The sequence below is a fragment of the Capsicum annuum genome, chromosome 3 (assembly GCF_002878395.1).
Source record: "Capsicum annuum cultivar UCD-10X-F1 chromosome 3, UCD10Xv1.1, whole genome shotgun sequence".
In the NCBI taxonomy this organism is placed as follows: Eukaryota; Viridiplantae; Streptophyta; class Magnoliopsida; order Solanales; family Solanaceae; genus Capsicum; species Capsicum annuum.
In genome coordinates, this window is record NC_061113.1 from 270,073,667 (window position 1) to 270,094,535 (window position 20,869).

General features: G+C 29.4%; 1 protein-coding gene across 1 annotated transcript; it reads right to left on the reverse strand.

Moving 5' to 3' along the window:
• Nucleotides 1-1,965: 1,965 nt before the first annotated feature.
• Nucleotides 1,966-20,148, reverse strand: LOC107864694 (GDSL esterase/lipase 5-like). The gene is made up of 7 exons (XM_016711129.2): nucleotides 18,768-20,148; nucleotides 18,437-18,532; nucleotides 16,537-18,279; nucleotides 15,614-15,744; nucleotides 3,604-3,834; nucleotides 2,830-3,085; nucleotides 1,966-2,419 (listed from the first exon to the last, which is right to left on the reverse strand). Exons 3-7 carry the CDS (start codon nucleotides 16,829-16,831, stop codon nucleotides 2,181-2,183), a joined length of 1,152 nt encoding a protein of 383 aa, XP_016566615.2. The 5' UTR covers nucleotides 16,832-18,279; nucleotides 18,437-18,532; nucleotides 18,768-20,148; the 3' UTR covers nucleotides 1,966-2,180.
• Between the last annotated feature and the right edge of the window lie 721 nt (nucleotides 20,149-20,869).

Here is a 20,869-nt window from a genome sequence, read left to right on the forward strand (position 1 = left end):
CTTCTCAAAGATGATTATGGTTGAAGCAGCTGCAACAAATATGTCATAAACGCATACTTTTCTTGTTTTAATTAAATACTATTAATTTTCTAATACATAAATAACTTATAGTAATTAATTAGGGGTGATATAGTGAAATCACGGTGCAGCTCTTGAAGCAGCCATGTCGAAATCAATATTTTAATTAAATATTATGAATTTTTTAATACATAAATGACTAATAAAAAAATATTATTAATTATAATATATAAATGACTTATAATAATTAATTAGGAGTAATATAGTAAATTATGGAATAATTAAGGATAAAATGGTAAATAATAAAGAGCTAGTTAATGACTTATAATAATTAATTAGGTTAATATAATAAAAAATATTATTAATTCTAATATATAAATGACTTATAATAATTAGGGGTAATATAGTAAATTATGGAGCAATTAAGGATAAAATGGTAAATGATAAAGAGCTGGTCGAAACCAGCTCTTCTATAATATAGAAATGAGATTAAATTAACTTAAATTCATGTATTGTCGACCATGTTGAGGGTAATACTCTCAATAGATTTTATTTTATTTTCATTTTCAAGAGCTCAAACTCAATAAAGAATAGGAGAATCTTAATCATTTTATCACGGTCTATATTGATAGAGTAGCAAGTTTTTTACTATGCATTAGCCTATTTCATTTTTCAAGTTAATATACCAAATAATCACTCAAATAAGGGGCTTTCTCGAAAAAGACGAAAGTCACTTAATTTTGATTTTCACCGCAAAATGTCACTAACTAAGGGATCTTTCTCTCAAAAAGTTGCTCACATGAATTCTAAGTGATAAAAAGCTATTCATCTAAAGTACATTGTTTCTTCTTTCTCCAAGATTTTACCCCACCTTGAAAGGACGACAGATTTGGCACGCAGCAGTATGTGTTCATAAATTCTTCCAACTATATCCTCATAGAATAATACTAAATCCTAACCACTTGAATTAATTTCTTGGAAACCAATAATTTAGTACTCTCCTATCAATTCCTAACTATTAACAATGATACATGTTTCGTACTATTTTATCTTCAACGTAACGATTATGAAATTGTTAGCAAAATTTGCGGAGTAGCACGTTGTCTGCTCCATTCATTGCAACTGCATGTGGAACAGGCAGGTGGGGGTTAGGAATTGGGCATATTATAAAATCGATAATGCAAATGTTAGCCATCAGGAATTAAATGCAACTTGTTGGAGTGGCCTTAGCAATATTCATAACACATGTTACTAATTTCTGGGTTAAGGTTGTCACTTGTCAGCATCCTCTTCTTGTGTCATGTTCAAGAATTGGACCCATTACACTTGTTACAATTAATATTTTGGATAAGAGCAACACTGAAGGAATGCTCCACCTTACTGAAAATATCAAGGTCTAAAACAATTTTCAGCAAAAACCAACATTCAAGTCACTTTTGGTTGAAGTTGCAGTAGTAGTACCAGCTTATTACATTTGTTGTTTTTCATAGTACTAATCTCATCATTTATGGACAACGACCTCTAATTGTCTATATATTAAGTGCTCTGAAACATTTTGTCTATCAAGATGTTTGGCCAAATAATATTCGCATCGCTCTTAGCGTTTGTGATTTTAAACACGAATATGGGATCTCATTTTAAAATTCTAAACTTTTCATTTCATCCTTAAAGAATTTAGGATCGTTTAGGTCAAAGCAATGTTTATCCTAGGATCGTGATTATGATAGATAATCTCATAAGTTTGATATAATTTTATCTTGATTTTAGCTAACACCCGCAATCAAAAGCAAGTTCAATCCTCATTTGATATTGGAAAACCTTTCTAATCTCCACTATCAAACCCGGCCCCTTCAAGTTAAATAGTTTCTAAATATAGATAATTAAGTGTCACGTTTTTGTAACATACTAAAACAATATTTCATATAAAATGGAAGAGATCGAGGGAACAATTATCTCTATAAAAGCATAAAATCAACTCAAATTGTCAATCACTTCTTGGACTAATGGACCAAATCAAGAAGTCACTATTGTGATTGCAATACTTTTCTAACAGAAGTTAATGAATGTGTATGCTGTACTCCTGTACTTTAGCCTTTTCTCGAACCTCACGTATAGCAGAAACTTTAATAAATCGAATATTGTGTGTTTTTTGTACATTAATATTAGAGGCATTGAAAGAGTGCCTTGAGAGTAGAAGGTCCTGAGAGTCTATGGGACCCATTCCACATTTCATCTGCCATTTGCTGGTAAATAGTTTGAGTTAGATGATAAGAGTCCCAAAAGACATGCCTTTTGGGGCTTTTACAAACCTCAAATTGCTTCACTGGCCTCTTTCCTCCACAGCTGTATATTCCTCTATATCTTCCTGTTCCACAACATGCTCTTTTCCCTTCCTTGAAACCTACAAGAATATGAACTAATTAATTAAAATGAGACTCTTTATCTTACGTCAAATTAAACAGCTTAATCAACTGTTTAAAAAATTGTTTAGCTCAGTAGTCAGTTGATTAAAAGTAGTTGATGAACATGAATTATAAATATTGATGTTATACATATATAATCAATTGTGTAAGTTGATTAAAACGCTGAATCTGATCATAAGAAGTTGTATGTTTGATAAGCACTAAAAATATTTATTTGAAAGTATCATTACATGAAAAAATGAACAACAGAAATGGAAGGGATCGAGGGTGTTTATCTTGATCAAATTACAAGTGTATATAGGTTGAGCCAATTCATGATCTTTAGTTTACAAGCACTTTAGATTATTTATCATGCAATAAGAAAGTGTAACCGTAAGTTAATGCATACCATATGTAGAGGGATGATTCATCCTGTGTCTCAAACTACGGTTGAAATCATAAAGTGAGTAGGTGAACCCTTTGAGCCTTTTTTCAATTCCTAAGAGTAGATTGTTAAGCTCAACATTATGTAATTTTGCAAGTTTTGAAGCTTCTTCAAGACACCCATTTTTGTTGGGAGGGTTAAGCATTCTTAGGCCTGGTAAACATCCCAAGTCACCCAAATTAAGAAACCCAAATTTCCTGCCTCCATTCTTGTGTATTTCCTGCATCAATATCATAAGTTTTTGAGCTAATATATAGTGACTAAAAGTTATTTCCCTTTGTTTCGCTTTCGTGACAAAAAAAGTCACTAAAATTTTGGCATTTCACACATAAAGTCACTTACTCCACTTAAGTGATAGTATTTTCAGCCACTTAACTGACATGACAATAGTTTTTGTCGTTACCAATATCATAAAACTTTAAAGAATACCCATTATATTATAAGGATATCCGATCCAATTACTACAAATATTGGGTAAAACAAAAAGGGGTCTTCGGTTACATGTACTTGACCCGTTTAAGTGGAAATTGTATCGGTTCAGTGGATTAGATATCTTTATACCGATTATAATGAGTATTTTTGACATTTTTTAACTTCGGCAGCGATAAAATATTGCTGCTATAAGTGTATTATAAAATAACAAAAATAGAGTGATTGACTTTTCGATTAGAGAATAATTACTCAATTTTTGTTTGATAAGTGACATTTTAAGCAATGAGATTGATGAGTTCTACTTACTCGAACGACAGTGGTCAAGTTGCCAATGACCATTTGTACATATTGTGTTTGAGAATAGGAAGATAGGAGTGTAGAATTGGTCAAAAAGGTACTTAAGTAGTCATTGGTCCCAATACTAATCAAGTAAACAGCACTTCTCAATATCTTGTCTGATTTAGAATAGCCCAACTTGTTTCTCAGCCAAAATTTCACCTTCTTGTAGTTATTCAATTGTGTCTTCAAATCAATCACCTGAAGAAACAACTCGGTAAGAGTTAAAAACAAATTAAAAGTAGTTCTGCACAATGCACGTTCTCATGAGAAGACTGACACAAAACAAAATTTCACTTGTAGCATTCTAGGTGGGTAGGGGCCATAATGTTTTTGGTCCAACTTCTGTGTCGAAAGTCCAAGATAGCAGTGTTTTTATTTTTGGCCATGTTGTGGCCTTAGGCTTATTGGGTAGAAAGAGCACCAGTGACCACTTTTCTATCCTATATCTCTATCCTATCTCTATAATATATTAAAAATGTAAACATTTTGGAAAAGTAATTTAAACTTTTTGCTCTTCATTAAAATATTTTATAATAGACAAAATCATCTTTTCACTATTTTCTTAAAATTATTATTTAATAAAAAAATTCTAATGACAAAAAAGGTAAAAAAAAAAAAAAAATAGGTTAATTGAGGTAGAAGTCTCCTAAAGCTAATAGTAGACAAACGACATGATTTCTAATTTTTCATATTTATAGGCTTAAGAAGGAAGTTTTATTTTAGCCACTTCCAACTTCTTTTTCATTGCTTCTGTTTATTTAAAAAAAATAAAAAATTATTTGATTATTTTTTAAAAAGAATACAAATAGAAAGAATCCTATTTATTTTGGAGATGGAAAAATTTGTTGTTTAAGATTTTTTGTTCCTTTTTTCTTTTTAAATTTGTCTACTTGTGACAACTTGAGAGAAGATTAAAGTGAATAATCTTTTTTGTGAGTGTTTTCAAAATTATTGTTTATATATATATTTTTAATTTTCGTATTAATTTTTGCTGATGATGGTGGTTTGAGAGAAGATTAAAGTGAATAAAATGATGTTAGATTTGCTATTGAAAATTTATTTTACTTGCCTTTTTATTCAGTTTTTGAAACTTGATGGGAGCTACAGTTGAATTGATGGCTGAACAAAATTTATAATGGAGCTCAAAGATGATATTATTTGTTGGGCTTTAGATTGGTGATTGACAAATAGTAATGAGAGGCTGATTTTAGTCACTCGAAATCTAGAACTGAACAAATAAATAAGAAAGACATTATTTATTTTTGCATTCTTTTGTGTTGCTCCTAATATGTGAGTTCTTCAAACTTTACTTATGTTATTTTATAACTCTTAATAACTTTTGCTCTTTAATTTTTTTTTTAAGACCAACCTTAATTATATCTATATCCTATATCCTAGAAATTTGTTTATTGTAGAACCTTTTAATAAAGAAAAAAAACCAATCAACATTTTAAGGACCGTCATTCTTCTATATGTAAGTGATTTTATAAAATTAAATTTATTAAAGTGATGTACACGCGCAAGGCATGCACATCTAAACTAGTTATATAAAAAGTGTGAAGACCCTTATAATTGGCGTTTGCCCTTTTTACCCTTCATTAAAAGTATCTTCTTTAAACAAAATCGTTTTTTCACCTTTTTTTTCTTCAATTATTATTTTATTAAATTAAGGAATCCTAAAATATATGGAAAGAATCTTAATAAATAAATATATGAAAAAAAAATATGAGAGTCCTAAAATATATAGAAATTACAATTAAGATTCCTAAAATATATGTAAAAACCACATTGATAAGGGAAAAAAGCAACATACCGTTAGGTTTATCTACTCAAATTATATACAAAAAAAATTCACTTAAAAAAAAAAATTAAACCTTCCTGATCACGAAGTAACTAAAAAAAGAAAGGAATCAATGTGAGCATATTTAAGTCAAATTGAAGACTCCTATTCACTTTCAAGAAGGAATAAATTTATTTAAGTTAGTATCTTAATTCTAATAACTTTTAATACTGAAAGGTTTAAAAATTATTGATATGACATGTAAAAATATATACCAACGTATTTTTTAAATTCCTTTCATATATTACAACGTATAAATTTGCCACATAAATATTTTAAAGAAAAAAAAATTACATATAGTTAAAAAAAAAAAAAAAAAAAAAAAAAAAAGGGAAATGAGTTTATCTTTTTTGAAAATATTTTTTCTTCTTTTTTCACTATTTTCATACATATGAATTTTGGTGAATTTTCTTGAAAAACTTGACCGAATCCTAAATGTTAGGTACACAACTCAAATAAGAAAATGTTTGATAACTAAATTTTAATGAATACCATTAATTTTCTTAACCGTAGGTGGACGAAAACTTTCGTGCAATATTTTTCACCTAATTTCACCAATTTAAATTTAATTTTCCTTTCATATTTTAAGGATTAGAATTTTCCTTTCATATCTTAAGGATTAAAAATTTTAATTTTCCTTCCCTATATTAAGAATTTGAATTTGTTTAGGTGTAAAACTCATGATATTTTCATTAGATTTTTCTTTCTATTTTAAGGATTATTTCTTACTAATTTGAATATAGCTGCACCAATGTAGTTGTCCCTTTACTATTTTCTGTTATTAAAAAAGATGTGTACTAGAAAATTAAATCAAAGGTAGCTGCTAATTGCTCCCACAAAGAAGTTTGATGTAGAAGTTGTTTTGTAAGGCAAGTGAAAGTAAATAAAATTGGTGTAATACGTCAATTATGATGTAGAGGGTAATGTACTCAAGCATGCTAATATAAGAATGATCGAGTCCTCCTTCAAAAGTGTTCATATGTTGCATGCAATGGAGGGTAAGAAATTCAATACTCCTATTATATTTAATTTCATTGGCATGTTGTTAGCTAATTACTACTACATATATGTATATATTGACTTTAAAGATTTGAAAAAAATAATGATCGGCACTGTCAAATTTGAACTTTTTAACCTTTATTAAAAGTCTCCACAAAATAATTTTATTTTTATTTTTTTCCTCAAATTATTATTTAAGTTTTAGATCTATGTGAAATCACGTAAAATATTCTTTCAATTTTACTTTCAAAATTCAGGAATAAAAAAAGGAAAAAATATTCTTTAGTACAAATTATATGTATTTAGCTATTAAAATTTGAAAATAGAGAAGGTCCACAGTTTCTCCTCAACCTCCCATCTGCTCACATCGTTTCCCCTAAACTGAAAACCTAAAACCCCTTCACTCCTATATCTACCTATGCACAGATGAAAAAAAAAAAAAAAACAGACTTATACAACGCACGAAGCAAAGTTGGAGAACTATGTAACCTTATATTGTTGCATGAGTTTTACGTAACTTAATTATATGTAATGATCCCGTGTCAAGGTGATTAAGGTTACATATGTTGCATTTGTTTTCTTTAATATAAATATTTTTTATTGAAATAAGAATATTGGTTATTTGATCGGCATTTACTATAATAATAGATGATAAATGAATTTGATCTGTGTTGGTTACTTAATGTAGAAAATTATTGATTCGTCTCAAAAATTATTAACGAGGTGGTTTGTGTTATTGTGCGATGGTCTAATATTTTCTCCTTTCTATTATTTATTTTATTGTTGTGTTACTCTTAGGGAGAGATCGAAAATTGATATGTTGTGACACTTTGACAGGAGTTTGTTTAATCTTGATCCTATCTTGATTGATCATGGCTACTTCTTTATATTTTAGTAATTTGTGTTATCTGAACTCTGGAGGCAATGACCACTGCTTATGAAATATTTGAGCCAATTGCAACTTCTGGACCTACTGAATTGGATGTTTTTCGAAATCGCAAATTGAAAAAGATTTGTTCTTGATTTACCTTATACTTTTGATTGAAATTTTTTCCTGTTGTGTTAGTGATGATCGATAATACTCTCTAAGGTTTGCACTCTCACGACTCTACATGTTGGATTACACGAGATATGTTGTTGCTATGTTTGTTATGATCGAAGATAGTCTCTCTATCTTTACGAGGTAGAGGAAAGGTTTGCATACAATCACTTGTAAATTACGGGGGTATGTTGTTGTTGGTGGTACTGTATTTGTGATGGATTTTCAAATTATGTATACAAACTTGATTGGATATAAATATTTTTTTATTGTATTTGTGATGATCAGAAACTTAAGTCTGCGTACATTCTGTATTGGGTATATCAGTTGTTGTTGTGTTTGCAATGGATTTTTGAATTATGTATAAAGAATATGATTTAACAAATTATGAGGCTTCCCCTAACTTTGAATCTTCGTAGAGTTGATAATCATAATTCAAAAGTTATAAACTAAGATTTTATGTGATGCGGCCTTCCTTTCTCGAACAGATTTTTAAGTTAAATGTTGCATTGTAAAGGAGACTTTAGGATAAGCTTTAGGCAACATTGTTAATCTCAAGCATGGATTTAATTTAAGATTTATTTAGACTGTTATTTTCATGTATCTATCTATACTGTGTTCTTTTTTTGTAACAATGTGAATATTATCTTTGACAAATCAGAGAAATCAAAAGTGTAAAAATTCGTATAAATGTCCTGAAATATACAAAATAGTCATTCACTATATTTTTTAAAATTAATAGTTAATTATTTTTATAATATTAACTCCTAAATATATGAAAAGAATAAGAGGCGTAAAGTTTTATTAACACTAAACAACTGAATCGCAGTTGTTAATACCAATAGGGTAGCAACTTTCTTCTATTTTGATATATTTTTTTATGTATATGTACAAAGTTAAGAAAAGTTTGATGATAGAGTATAGTATATACATAAATTTATGTTGGTTTATTTGTATATTAGAATCCCGAATCGGATGAAATGTTTCTTTCTTGTGGTGAGCAAAAGCTGGCGAAAATCTGCTGAAAATTTCTATTTGTGTTTTAATCAATTTTTCTGAATATTTTTCGATGGTAAGATATGGTCTGATGAACTGAAATTATTCCTGTTTAAGATCACAACTTTTTTTTGCTGCCATATGTAACAGATTGCTTTCTAACATGTTGTGATTTGATATTTGCTGGTTAATGAATCAATCTGCTTCCAAAATAAGAAGGCGTCTCATACATGGATCTATCATTTGTTCTTCTGAACGCATTTGGATTGATGTTAATTTGGTTGGTTGTTCTGTTAGCTTGATCTATAATTTTTGCATTTATTTAAAAAATATCTTTGCTGACTTTTCGACGTATTTCTTAGAAAAATAGTATAATTATATGTGTGATGATTGAAAAACTTTGTTCATTTTTAGTGGTTGTTAAGTTGACAATCTTCATATATGTGTAGGGATGCTTGAAAGTAGGAAGGAAAAACTTTTATATATATCATATATGTAGGGAAATACTTAGTTTAGTATATGACCCTAACTTTATTTAATAAAGCAAATGCATTAATTAAGTCTCCCACATTATTTTTCAGGTGAAATTATTATAAAATTGGATCAAAGTGATTCTTTTGATGACTGAAAAGGAGTAGGATAACTTTTGTGTAATGAAAAAAAAAAAGAAAATCTTTTTTGTGTAATGGACACAAATTAAAGTTAAAGTGACCATGAATGAGATTTTCTCAAAATATATTGATTTAAAGATTGAATTGTAGAGGGACGTGAGTTGAAATATGATTCTAAATGAGTCAATGGGACTATATACAATGTTTTTAGTTCTTTTCTTTTCTTGATAATGTGTTGATGTGTTTTTTCTTGTATTTCAAATTATTTTGATCGAGCTAAAATTATTTATTTATTACAATAGTGGTATGACTTTAATTTGTGGCAATTGAAGAGCGGATGCAAATCTAGAAGTTGAGTTGTATGGTAATTTCAATCTTTTTTCTTAATATGTAAAAAAAAAAAAATTAAAACTATTTTTCTAATATTTAAAAATTATCTTTTAATTATTTCTTAACTACTCGGACTTTGATTTTAGTCCATAATGAACACGTAATCTTGAAATTTATTTTCTTACTATTAGAATTTTGATTTTAGTCCATAAAAAACACGTAAGTTCCTTGAACTTTCTTATTTTTCTGAATTTTCTTTTTTTATAATTTATTTAAGGTGTCTTAAAATATATGGTAATAGATTTTAAGAGAATTAATAATTAAGAAATTCTAAAATCTGTGGTAAAAGAACATATATATTAGTAAGAAATATTAAGATAACCAATAATTAAGGAATGCTAAAATATATGATAAGGGAAAGATATATGATTTGTATTTTAGGTTGGTCTTATTATTGGTAAAGATGGTACGGTGTAATCATAAAAAATATGCAAGCAAGAACTAAAACATGTATTCAGGTAACTTTGAAATATTTTTTATCGAATAATGTGAATATTTTGGTAGCAATAGTACTTTGGTTTAATGAATAGTTACCATCCTTTTCATTGTGAAAAGGAATTATCATTTTGAGAAAGTTTTTCAGATTTATTTTCGCACCATCGAATTCATAAGGGTTTTTATTTTGAAATCAACCAAATCTAATATATATATATATATATATATATATATATATATATATATATATTAGTATCTGACCATCTCAGACACTACTACTACTACTATCTCAGATGCTGCTGCTGCTACTACTACTATCTCAGACACTACTACCACTACCACTACAACCACTATCACTACTACCACTACTACTACTATCACCACCACTACTACTACTATCACTACCACCACCACCATCACCACCACCACCACTATTATTATTATTATTATTATTATTATTATTATTATTATTATTATTATTATTTTGAACCGAGGATCTATCGAAAACAATCTCTTACCCTATAAAAATAGTAGTAGGGTAGGTGTAAGTTCTACGAGTACGTATGTGTTGTTGTTATTAACAATAGTAGTTGTGCTTGTAGGTTATTATAATTGCTAGGATTTTGCTTGAACGTCCACCTGCATATTTATCGCCGTTGAAAAAACAGGCATTTCATGTAATTCTTTGTTATTTCTAATTGACATGAATTTGAATATACAAGAATATGTTGTTGCCCCACATGGTAGAGAAGCATATTGTTAGATAATAGATTCAAGTGTAGGTTGCTAAAAGTTTTTGATATTTTTTTGCTTTGTAGTCTTGCATATTTTTTCCCCTTACCTTTCTCACAACATTGCATACTAATTTCTTTCGGGAGAAGAGAGGGCAAACCTGAAGAAGTTATGTTGTTGTAAGGCATTCAGTGAGGGACAACAAAGAAGATGTATATTTTAGATTAAAAATATATACATATATATAAAGATTTGTTATATTTTTTCTATCACCAATTGTGTTATCGATCCCTTTTTATATATGTTTATTTTTGACCCTTCACTTTTCATAAGTCGTCATAATAATTTTTAAGTTGTTTGTCCATAAATAAAATAAAAAAAATAATTTATAGTATGAGATTTCATAATTTATTTTAGAAGATCATTTAGATGTACAACGCGATTAGTGAATGTTCGGTTAAATAAAAAGATCGAGACACTTTAGATGTGGTTTTGACCCTTCACTTTATCATAATAATTTTCAAGTTATTTGACCCTGAATAAAAAGAAAATAGTGATTTATAGTATGAAATTTCATAATTTATTTTAGACGATCATTTATATGTGTAAAGTGTTTGGTTAAAGTTCACGTAGAAAACTAAAAATATCAAGATATTTTAAGTGTATTTTGTTTATCTTCACTTTATTCATAAGGCATTATAATAATTGTTATGTTGTTTGTCGATAGAAAAAAACGAAAAAGTAATTTGTTATATGAGATTTCATGATTTATTTTAGACGATCACTTGGATGTATAAATATCTTATATTTGTATGAATACTTCTAGAGTATTTGTTCAGAGTTAATAAATAAAAATGACCCTAAACTTGACACCAAATTATAACTTTGATCATAAACTATGATAGTGCACAAATAGGACCTTTAACTATTCAAAACCTGAACAAATATAACCTTCGATTTTGCAACCCCATGCGTGAGTCTCACTCACGCCTACGTGGAAAGTTAATCCAATCACAACGATGTCACGTCGTTAAAAGGGCTGACTTGGAGAGAGGTCATGTTTGTGTAATTTTAAATAGTTAAAAGTCATATTTTTGCACTATCAAAGTTTTATTTTTTGTGTTAAAACGACGTCGTTTTTATTATTATTATTATTATTATAATATATATTTTTTATTTATTTTTATAGTAGCAGCACCTAACTTTTTTTTTAATTTTAAAAAATTATTATTATTATTTTATTTATTTTTATAGCAGCAACACCTAACTTTTTTTTAATTAAAAAAACAGCTACTAGCAGGGATCAAACCCACACAGTAGGGTGAAGGAAGCGCCCAAGAAGAGCAAATAACACCACTAGGCTATCTAAGTGCCTTGTTTCATTTGGTTCAACATTAATATGCGTACATAAATATACATTTTCTATCTTATATATATACAAAGTAATTTTTTTACTGAGGGGTTCGGGTGAACCCCATGGAAACTACGTAGGTCCGCCCCTCGTTATTTTAATAACATCGTTTAATTATGTTAATTTGATAACATTAATTTAATATACTACTACTACTATCCTTGATAACATTAATTTAATAACGTTTTATTAAAACTATAATTTTTTTTTATTATTAGTATAATTTCACCTTTAATTTAATATTTAAATTAATAATATTTAGATATATTATATAATTTCAATTCGTCATATGCTTTATAATATATATACATATCCGCTCTATTTTTTCGTATGAGGCTGACCCGCCTAATTAATAAATCTTCAATATTGCTCTTTTTCCGCAATGACAAAAGAAATTAGATGCCATTTTCATCATTGGGCCGAAAATAATAAAAAAATAATAGTGAAGAATCATTTAAAGGTCATATTTGTGCAGTTTTGAATAGTTAAAGGTCATATTTGTGCACTATCAAAGTTTAAGGTCATATTTATGTATTATGACCTTAGATTTTAAGCTGAACGCGCCCAGTTTTGCGTGTTGAACACACGTTTTGCCACGTAGGATTGGAGGTCATATTTGTGCAGTTTTGAATAGTTAAAGGTCATATTTGTGCACTGTCAAAGTTTAAGGTCAAAGTTATAATTTGGTGTCAAGTTTAGGGTCATTTTTATGTATTAATTCATTTGTTCATTGATCTTAAGTTTCTGCCCTGTTATGCCTATAGAATACAAATCCTGGGACACATGTTAGTGTCAAGCTGATTTCTGAAGAAGTTGGTGTTGTGGTTATTGCCAATGTTGTTGTCAAGGGACTGATGTCTTTAGATGAACTGACATTCAGAGTGTCAGAATTTCATGAGCATCAAATTTGAGTGGCTAATGACCTTCATGATCAAATAGGTAGAAATAAAAAAAGTTGAGATATTTTAGATGTATTTTTATCCTTCACTTAATTCATCAGTCATCATAAAAATTACAAATTATATGTTGATAGAGAAAAATCATGAAAGAATGAGTAGTAGTATGAATTTTTTGTTACATTGCTATTCATATGTTTAGACTGTCTGGTGAAATTCAGGTAGAAAGCTAAATAGGTCAAAATACTTTGGATATTTTTTCAATCCTTCACTTTATTCATAAATTATCATAGAAAATTTTCAAACTGTTTGTCGATAGGAAAAAAAAAATAATGATTTGTAGTATGAATCCCATAAATTTAGATTACAACTATTTAACTTTTTCTTATAAAATTAGTAATATTTTTAGGATACTAACTTTTACGAGTTTATGATTCTACTATGAAGTTCTTAACAATCAGAATAATAACAAACAAAAATAATAGAGTAGAAGAAAATATAGTAATAGAAATTTGAAGAGAATGAATGAATTAGAAAAAAAATAGAAATAGAATTTTAATCTTACCTCGGAACATAATAGATTGTCTTTCTTTAAATTTAGTTTTTTAGAATGTTATTTAGTTTTAGATTTAGGTTTTAGCATTGTAACATTTTATTTAATTTTAGTTTTTTTTTTTAAAAAAAAATAAAATATAGAGAGTCTTATACCTAGAGAAAGTAAAGGTGGTTTCAAATAGAAAATTAAAAACATTGAGATACTTTAGGTGTGTTTTTGATCCTTCACTTTATTCATTAAGCATCATGTTCACGTCAATTCTTTATTGTTAATCTATATGAAATCATATCCTAATTTTAAAATAAACGTATAAATTCATTTTAAAAACACCATTTGCCCCAAAAATTATTATGTTTATTTTTTTGTATATAATCTTTCGTATTGACGTGAGATATACGTGCAACGCACGTACACTAAACTAATGATCTTAGAAAAATAACCAGAGTCAATCTATTATGGAGTTTAGAATTTCATAAGTGAAACTTCAAAATATTATCAAATTCTACCTGTAAAACTCCATAACAATGTCCTGGAGTTTCACGTGTAAAATTTATAATTACACAACAACAGTTATGTTAGAATAATAATGATAATTGTACAAGAAATTCAAAATAAAACTTGTTTGGCTGAGAGGCACGATCATAAGCTTCTTGAAGATAGTTGGAGTCTCTCCCACGAGCAAACGGAAGAACTAGTAACAACTCTATCTTCGGGATTCAATTAAGCCACAAAACAAGTAGCATTCAAAAATGTTGCTCTTCTATTCTTGAATTCGGTGATTTCACCATTTGATCAATGTCTCTCAAATGTTTTTCAAGGGGATAGTATTTTTTTTTTTTGAGTGATTATCTTTTCAAACAAAAGAAACACTATTTATAGGATAAAAGTTTCATATAAAAGATGAGTATTAATTCAGTACTGTAATAGTTAATAGGTTCAAGAACAGTTTCAAATAAAAAATTGTCTTTCTTTCAAGAATCTAAAACGTAAATGAATGAACTCAAAATTTTTTAAGTGATGCATTTGTTTCAAAATTAATTGAAACATAAATAAAAACTTTTAATCGATGCACTTGTTCCAAAATTGATTGAAACATAAACTTCAACAATAAAAAGTTATTGTTCGATTAATGCTCATTGTTAGTCCAATGGATTAAATTTTGCTTTTAAATGTAGCTTAATGATTTTTACTTTTTAAAAGAATTCCAGATAAATTTAGCTCACTGAGTGAGGGTCAAAGTTCAAAAAGTGGCCTAGTAAAAAGGTATATGCAAATGCCCTATGCCCAGCTGATTTGTAATATTACCCCCATGCCTTCAATTTTTTTGATACGAGCAAAAATAAGAAAGGACAAAACGAACATGATACTAAAGAAACATACTCTATCCGTCCTATTTTACCTGTCCCAAATTGAGATGACACAAATATTTAAAAAACAATGATTGATAATGTAATTTTATCATTTTGTCCCTCTTAATTGTGTCTTGTTATTAGTTCCAATATTGATAGATGACTAATAACAAGGAGTAATCAATTACACTACGGGTATAATGGGGAATTTTTTTTTTCTTGTCTTGATAAGTAAAAAAAAAAGTAAAATGAGATATCAAATTAGAAAATTTGAGACGGATAAAATGGGACGGAGAGAACAATTTTTTAGATAAAGTTTCAATTTTGACAGTTGTCCGTTTAATTAATAGTAACAGATGCTGAGTGATAATTGAATAACATGCTAAACATGAAGTTTCTATAATTGGAAACAGAACAATTAGAATATTTCAACGCAATCAGCGGCACGTTAATTGTTTATTTTTCTCTAAAGTTTATGAAAAGGTCTTTTACTTTTACTTTTACTTTTATGGGTTAGAAATTAAAAGTAGAATCTTGTGATGAGTTACGTTCTTGCTTGTTTTCACTTTTCATAGCTGTCGTTTATAGACCTCACTAATGTAACTACCTGACTTTTTAACATGCTACAGCAAATTATATTAATTATGCAAAAATTATACATATATAATTAATTTCTTTTTAATTAGACATGCATAATGAGACCATGAAGTTGAAAGAACGTACTGCACCCTGGAATGTCTGGACTAGAGAGCCAGCGCCAGCTGATGCAAAGTTTGCTCCATTAACGTAATTGTCCTCCTCTTCATTCTTTGGCTGCATAATGGGTGCTGGTATTGGAACCTTTGCATATTCAGCTGTCACAAAATTTAATACAACCAAAAATTAATAATTGTCTTTTTAAGTGTTAGTAAAAATAAGTACTTCCTCCGTCTCAAAAATGAATGACCTACTTTCGTTTTTAATTCGTTTAAAAAAGAATGACTCCTTTTCCAGCCCTTTTTGACAACTTTTAAATTTTATCTTTCCACGTGACATGTTTAAGACTACAAGATTGAAGGACATTTTGATACATTTGGCCTATATCTTTAATTTAAAAACACAAGATTCAAAAGTCTTCTTTATTTTATTAAATTCTATGTCAAGTCAAAGTAAGTCATTTTTTTTTTTAAACAGAGGGAGCAACTTATAGCTCCAAGGAAAACTGACTATACTTTCCTCCTCTTAATGGAAACTGTTTTGATTCATGGAAAAAGGATTTGACGACCAAACACCAAAAAGTTGTAAAAAAAAATACTATTTCCTCAGATTCATTTTAGTTGACCCTCTTTCTAAAAGTATTTATTTTAATTTAGTTGTTCCATTGATGAAATTAAAAGGATTTTAATATGTTCTTCCAATAATATCCTTTATCATCAAATAGTTAAACAAGTTGTGTATATATTCAAATTTATAATTTCAAAGCATAATTAATAAGGTTAATTTGGTAAAATAGATCCCTAATAAATAGTAGTATTTTCTAATGAGTGTGCCAAGTGTATATATAGGGGTCAACTAATACGAAACGGAAGGAGTATATTTTTTTTTTTTTCAGAAAATGATATTTGTCGTACCAAATTAACACAATTACGCAGCAAATGCATGCTTACCAATGAAATCGGAAATCAAACGACCGTCAGAAAATCTTCCAGTAGAGGAGTTGAAGTAAGATAGTCCATAGGGCCAGAAATTAGCTTGATCAAGAGTTGATGTATTGATGTAGTTGTTGTTTCCCACATCAAAATAGGAGTCACCAAAGATGTAGAGAGCAACTGATCCCTTTTCTGCCTTTTTGCATTCACTCATCATATGGAGGCTGCTACATGTTGCACCCATTAATCCCATAACCACACTGAATATGGTCAAATAGCTGCTTATGGCACCCATAGGATTATTATTTGCCATATTGGTATATAGTTTATAGAAAACTTTGATTATTTCGGGTATACACAAGAATGAGATAGTGATCACCAATTACTAAAACAAGTAGCTATATATAGGATCACTTTATTTAATTTATAGGGCAAAGAACTGCATGTATTTTTCTGAGTTTCTATGATTACATATAGTGCGCATGCCAGTACTGTTTGACTAAAATTAGCCACCGACCTTCCAATTTGGTGTTCAGTAAACACAACTTAAAAAAAATGTTCTAACCTCATCCACCCTACATGTCCTATCCACCCCCCACATAAAAGGAAAAAGGAGAAATGTAGGAGGGGGGGGGGGGGGTGCTTATGCCTTATGGGCATAAACAATAATCAAACAATTGCATGGTTAATTATAAAGTTGCATAGCATATGGATCGTTGGTCTTTTCTTGGTTTCTAAAACTGTCAGATCAACTTGAGTGTGTCTTGACTAATTTCATGGGTATACCATATATCTGTTATCATCTATCAACACAAGTACTGTATATCGGCCTGTCAGGTAACTATAAAAGTTGGACAGTAAGAAATCATCTAATATTTTTACAACATAGGGATGGGTGGTCCTATATATCCTTCATTGTTTAGGAAATGATTCATTCACATTGATAATTGTTTAAACACCAGGCCACTTGCTTCATCATCCAATCTTCTTTATTCGTTGATGCCTTTATTTATTAGGACTTTTGAAGTTGTTAACACGCACCAGCTAGTTTCTCATTAAGTCTTTAATTTGGAAAGTAAAGCAGACTAATTAAGAATTTATAAAATTTAATATCGACAGCAGACTCTTTCTTGTAGACGCAGATCGAAAAGCAGTTCATGTGTAAACAAATTAAACTTTTAATTACTACCATTTTATACTACTTTTTGGTTTGATTTCAAAAAGGTTTCGACAGGGAACTTAACAAAATCAATTGAAGTTATTGGTAGCCTTTTGACTGTCGAATTCAAACTTATAATTCAAATATCTCTCCCATGTTACAAACCACACGTTTTCCTAAATTCCTCAACCATCTACAAGTAGCAAATTGTACATATGTACTTTTGTAAATTTTATCTTTTTGTAAAGTTCCTTAATTTGTCACTAATTAAATCGAGAAATCTCTCTCTCGATCTATCTATCTAAATCATGATTCTGTAAAAGACATGTAAACGTAATGAATATATTAGTGGATCAATTTTATCTTAAACTTGCAATCAATTATTAGTTCACATTTTTGAGTCATGCAAGTCCAACTAATAGGTGCATAGACAATGAACTACTTGGTATGTAACAGATCAGAATACACTATGCATATACAAAACTGTAATTACACAAAATAAAGTTATTACAAATTAATTCCTATTCATCAGTTCGTTAAATGTAAATAGATGCCGAACACTTGTTGGATAAACTTCCCCTGATGTTCATTGGAAGAGGTATCTGGAAAATTGAAGGAAAAAAAAAAAGGGTTTAACACTATAAACAGTGCATGCGGAATAACAATTTAAAGTATTACATACATATGTATATATAAAATAATTAAGTTAGAATAAAGAAGAGGTACCAGTAATTATACTTGAGATAATATCGTCCATACCGTATTATGTTTTGCTGCTTTCAAGCTGTAGATCACCATTTGGTTACTGAGTTTAATATCATTTTGGTCAATATTTATGGCGCACTCCACGGCTAACTTCAAAAATTGCAAGAGAAACACAATCATAAGTACTAGAAATCACAATTAAGTAAAATAAACTAACATCTATATATATTTCACATACAATATAAGCTCTGTGAGATTTTACTGGATATGTTGTTGTTGTATGTGATATATAATAGTATAAAGAGAATATTTTTTACTTAATACAAATAACTACATGTAGAAATGTCGAAATTAAGAAAGAACTAATCCTTGATAAAGTACAAACCTTGACCATGGGCAAGTTGACATTGAGAAGTTTGACTTGAGCTACAACATCACCAAATAGGCTTGCAATGGTAACTACACTTTTTATTGAACTATTGTGTTTCAATGAAATACTAGACAAAATTTGTGTAACATTCACGCAGTAAAATATTAGTCGAGTCTCCAATGTTAAGTTATAGGTACGAGGTGGTTGATAAAAGGCAGGAACTTGTATCATTCCAATCACTAGACCATCATTAAACACTTGAAAACGCGTTGGCTTATACCTTATGCCAACTTTATTAGGATTTTGCGCAGTCAGTGTCAGACAGACGACAGATGAAAATAAGGGATCGGAGCCTGATTTCGAGACGTTCAACTGGTAAGATTGCACCTTTAATGTTTGAAGAGAGAAAATAGGTTTTTGGGGCTTCAAGATTAAGAAAAGGAGTGAAGGAATAGCTACTACCACAAGGGCTATCAAGAAAAAGAAGGTGAAAAGAAAGAAAAGGCATTTTTTGAAGGAAAATAAGTGACAATAGTATGAAATATCCATGACATGAAATGAAGCAAATCATATTTGGATCAATTTTGGTTTGGGTTTAATCAGTTTATTAGCTCTTAGATGGTGTTATGTACTAATAATTTGTCTTTACAATATTAGTGAAGCCTTCATTTGGAAGAAGGAATGTGATGTTTTTCTTTCGACCACTGTCTTTCTAATCCTATTCCTTTCTTGAACATGAAAACATAGTACATTTCTTCTCATCTTTGTTTCTCTAATTTCTCGTTATTGGACTATGGGTTGGGCCATGTTATGTAACACTTGAATTGGGCTTTTGTAGGCTCTTGTGTTGGAAATGAATTGGGCTTATGTAGGCTCTTGTGTTGGAAATCGGTGAAAGTGTTTCCACAAATGGCGTTATTTAAATTGAGTTAATGTTGGTTTAATGGACTAAATTTGTCGACCACAAAGAGAAGGGAAATTACAAATTTAGCCGCTTATCGAAAAATATTTACATCTGCCATTAGAATTAGTTTTCAATATGTACAAGATGCAACTTACAGCATATTATTTGGTATGGTTTCAAACATATAATTCAACTTAGCTCCAAAAATTGGTCAAATTGACTTTTGCGAAGAGAAATGTGACAAGTAAAATTGAATAGACAGAGTACATGAATTGCATTAAATTTGATATATACCCAAAGATAGCACACCCAGCACGGCTCTCTTGATCATGGTATCACTTAATCACAATTGCCAAATCAATATGTTTAGGACCAAATTAACAGGTAATTCGCAAATGTCACAGTTAATTGATTATTAATTTTGTTTTCATTAAGAATATGACATACATTTTATTTTATGTTGAAACACGCAAATGTATATATGCTTTTTTTTTTTTTTTTTTTGAATCCATTATCTTGAACACAGGTGACATGGTCAAAGCAACACTCAGGCCTTGAGATCAGTTCTTTAATTATGTGCATAGGCTCCCTTTTCTACTAGTAATTTGGGAGATAGAGGTTTGATTTATGTAATGTTCTTAATTTTACTAGTTCAGCGTAGAACAAACTCCACCCTGACCCTCGTGCTTAGATGCTACTCCTAATCATATAGTAATAGTTTATGTACAATAATGACACACTATCGATATCACGGGCAGCCACATATCTCCAAAACCATCTGGCTGACACAATGACACACAACCACTATTCTTTCTTTCTTTCACGTTCGTCATTAAACCATGGCCACTAACAAGTAGTACCTTAAAATACACTAGTATGAGATGTTTGTGCTCTTGATAAAAAGCTTCGAGATTGAATTCTGAAAATAAAGAAATTTGCGATAGAGTATGTGTGACATGAATTTAAATTAATTAGATTAGCAAATAATAATACTATATAGATATTTAAAAAAAAAAAAAAAAACAATCGCAGAAAAGTGGAAGAATTAAGGAAATTGCTTCACTTTAAGCCTCCCCACGTTTGCGATGCTGTCACCTCAACAACCTTGTCACCTACCTACCACTAACCTCTCCCCCACAACACCAGTCATGTCTTTACCTAATGTTTACTTTGTTTTCTTACCCTCCTGTCTTGGCCACTTACCTTTGTTTTT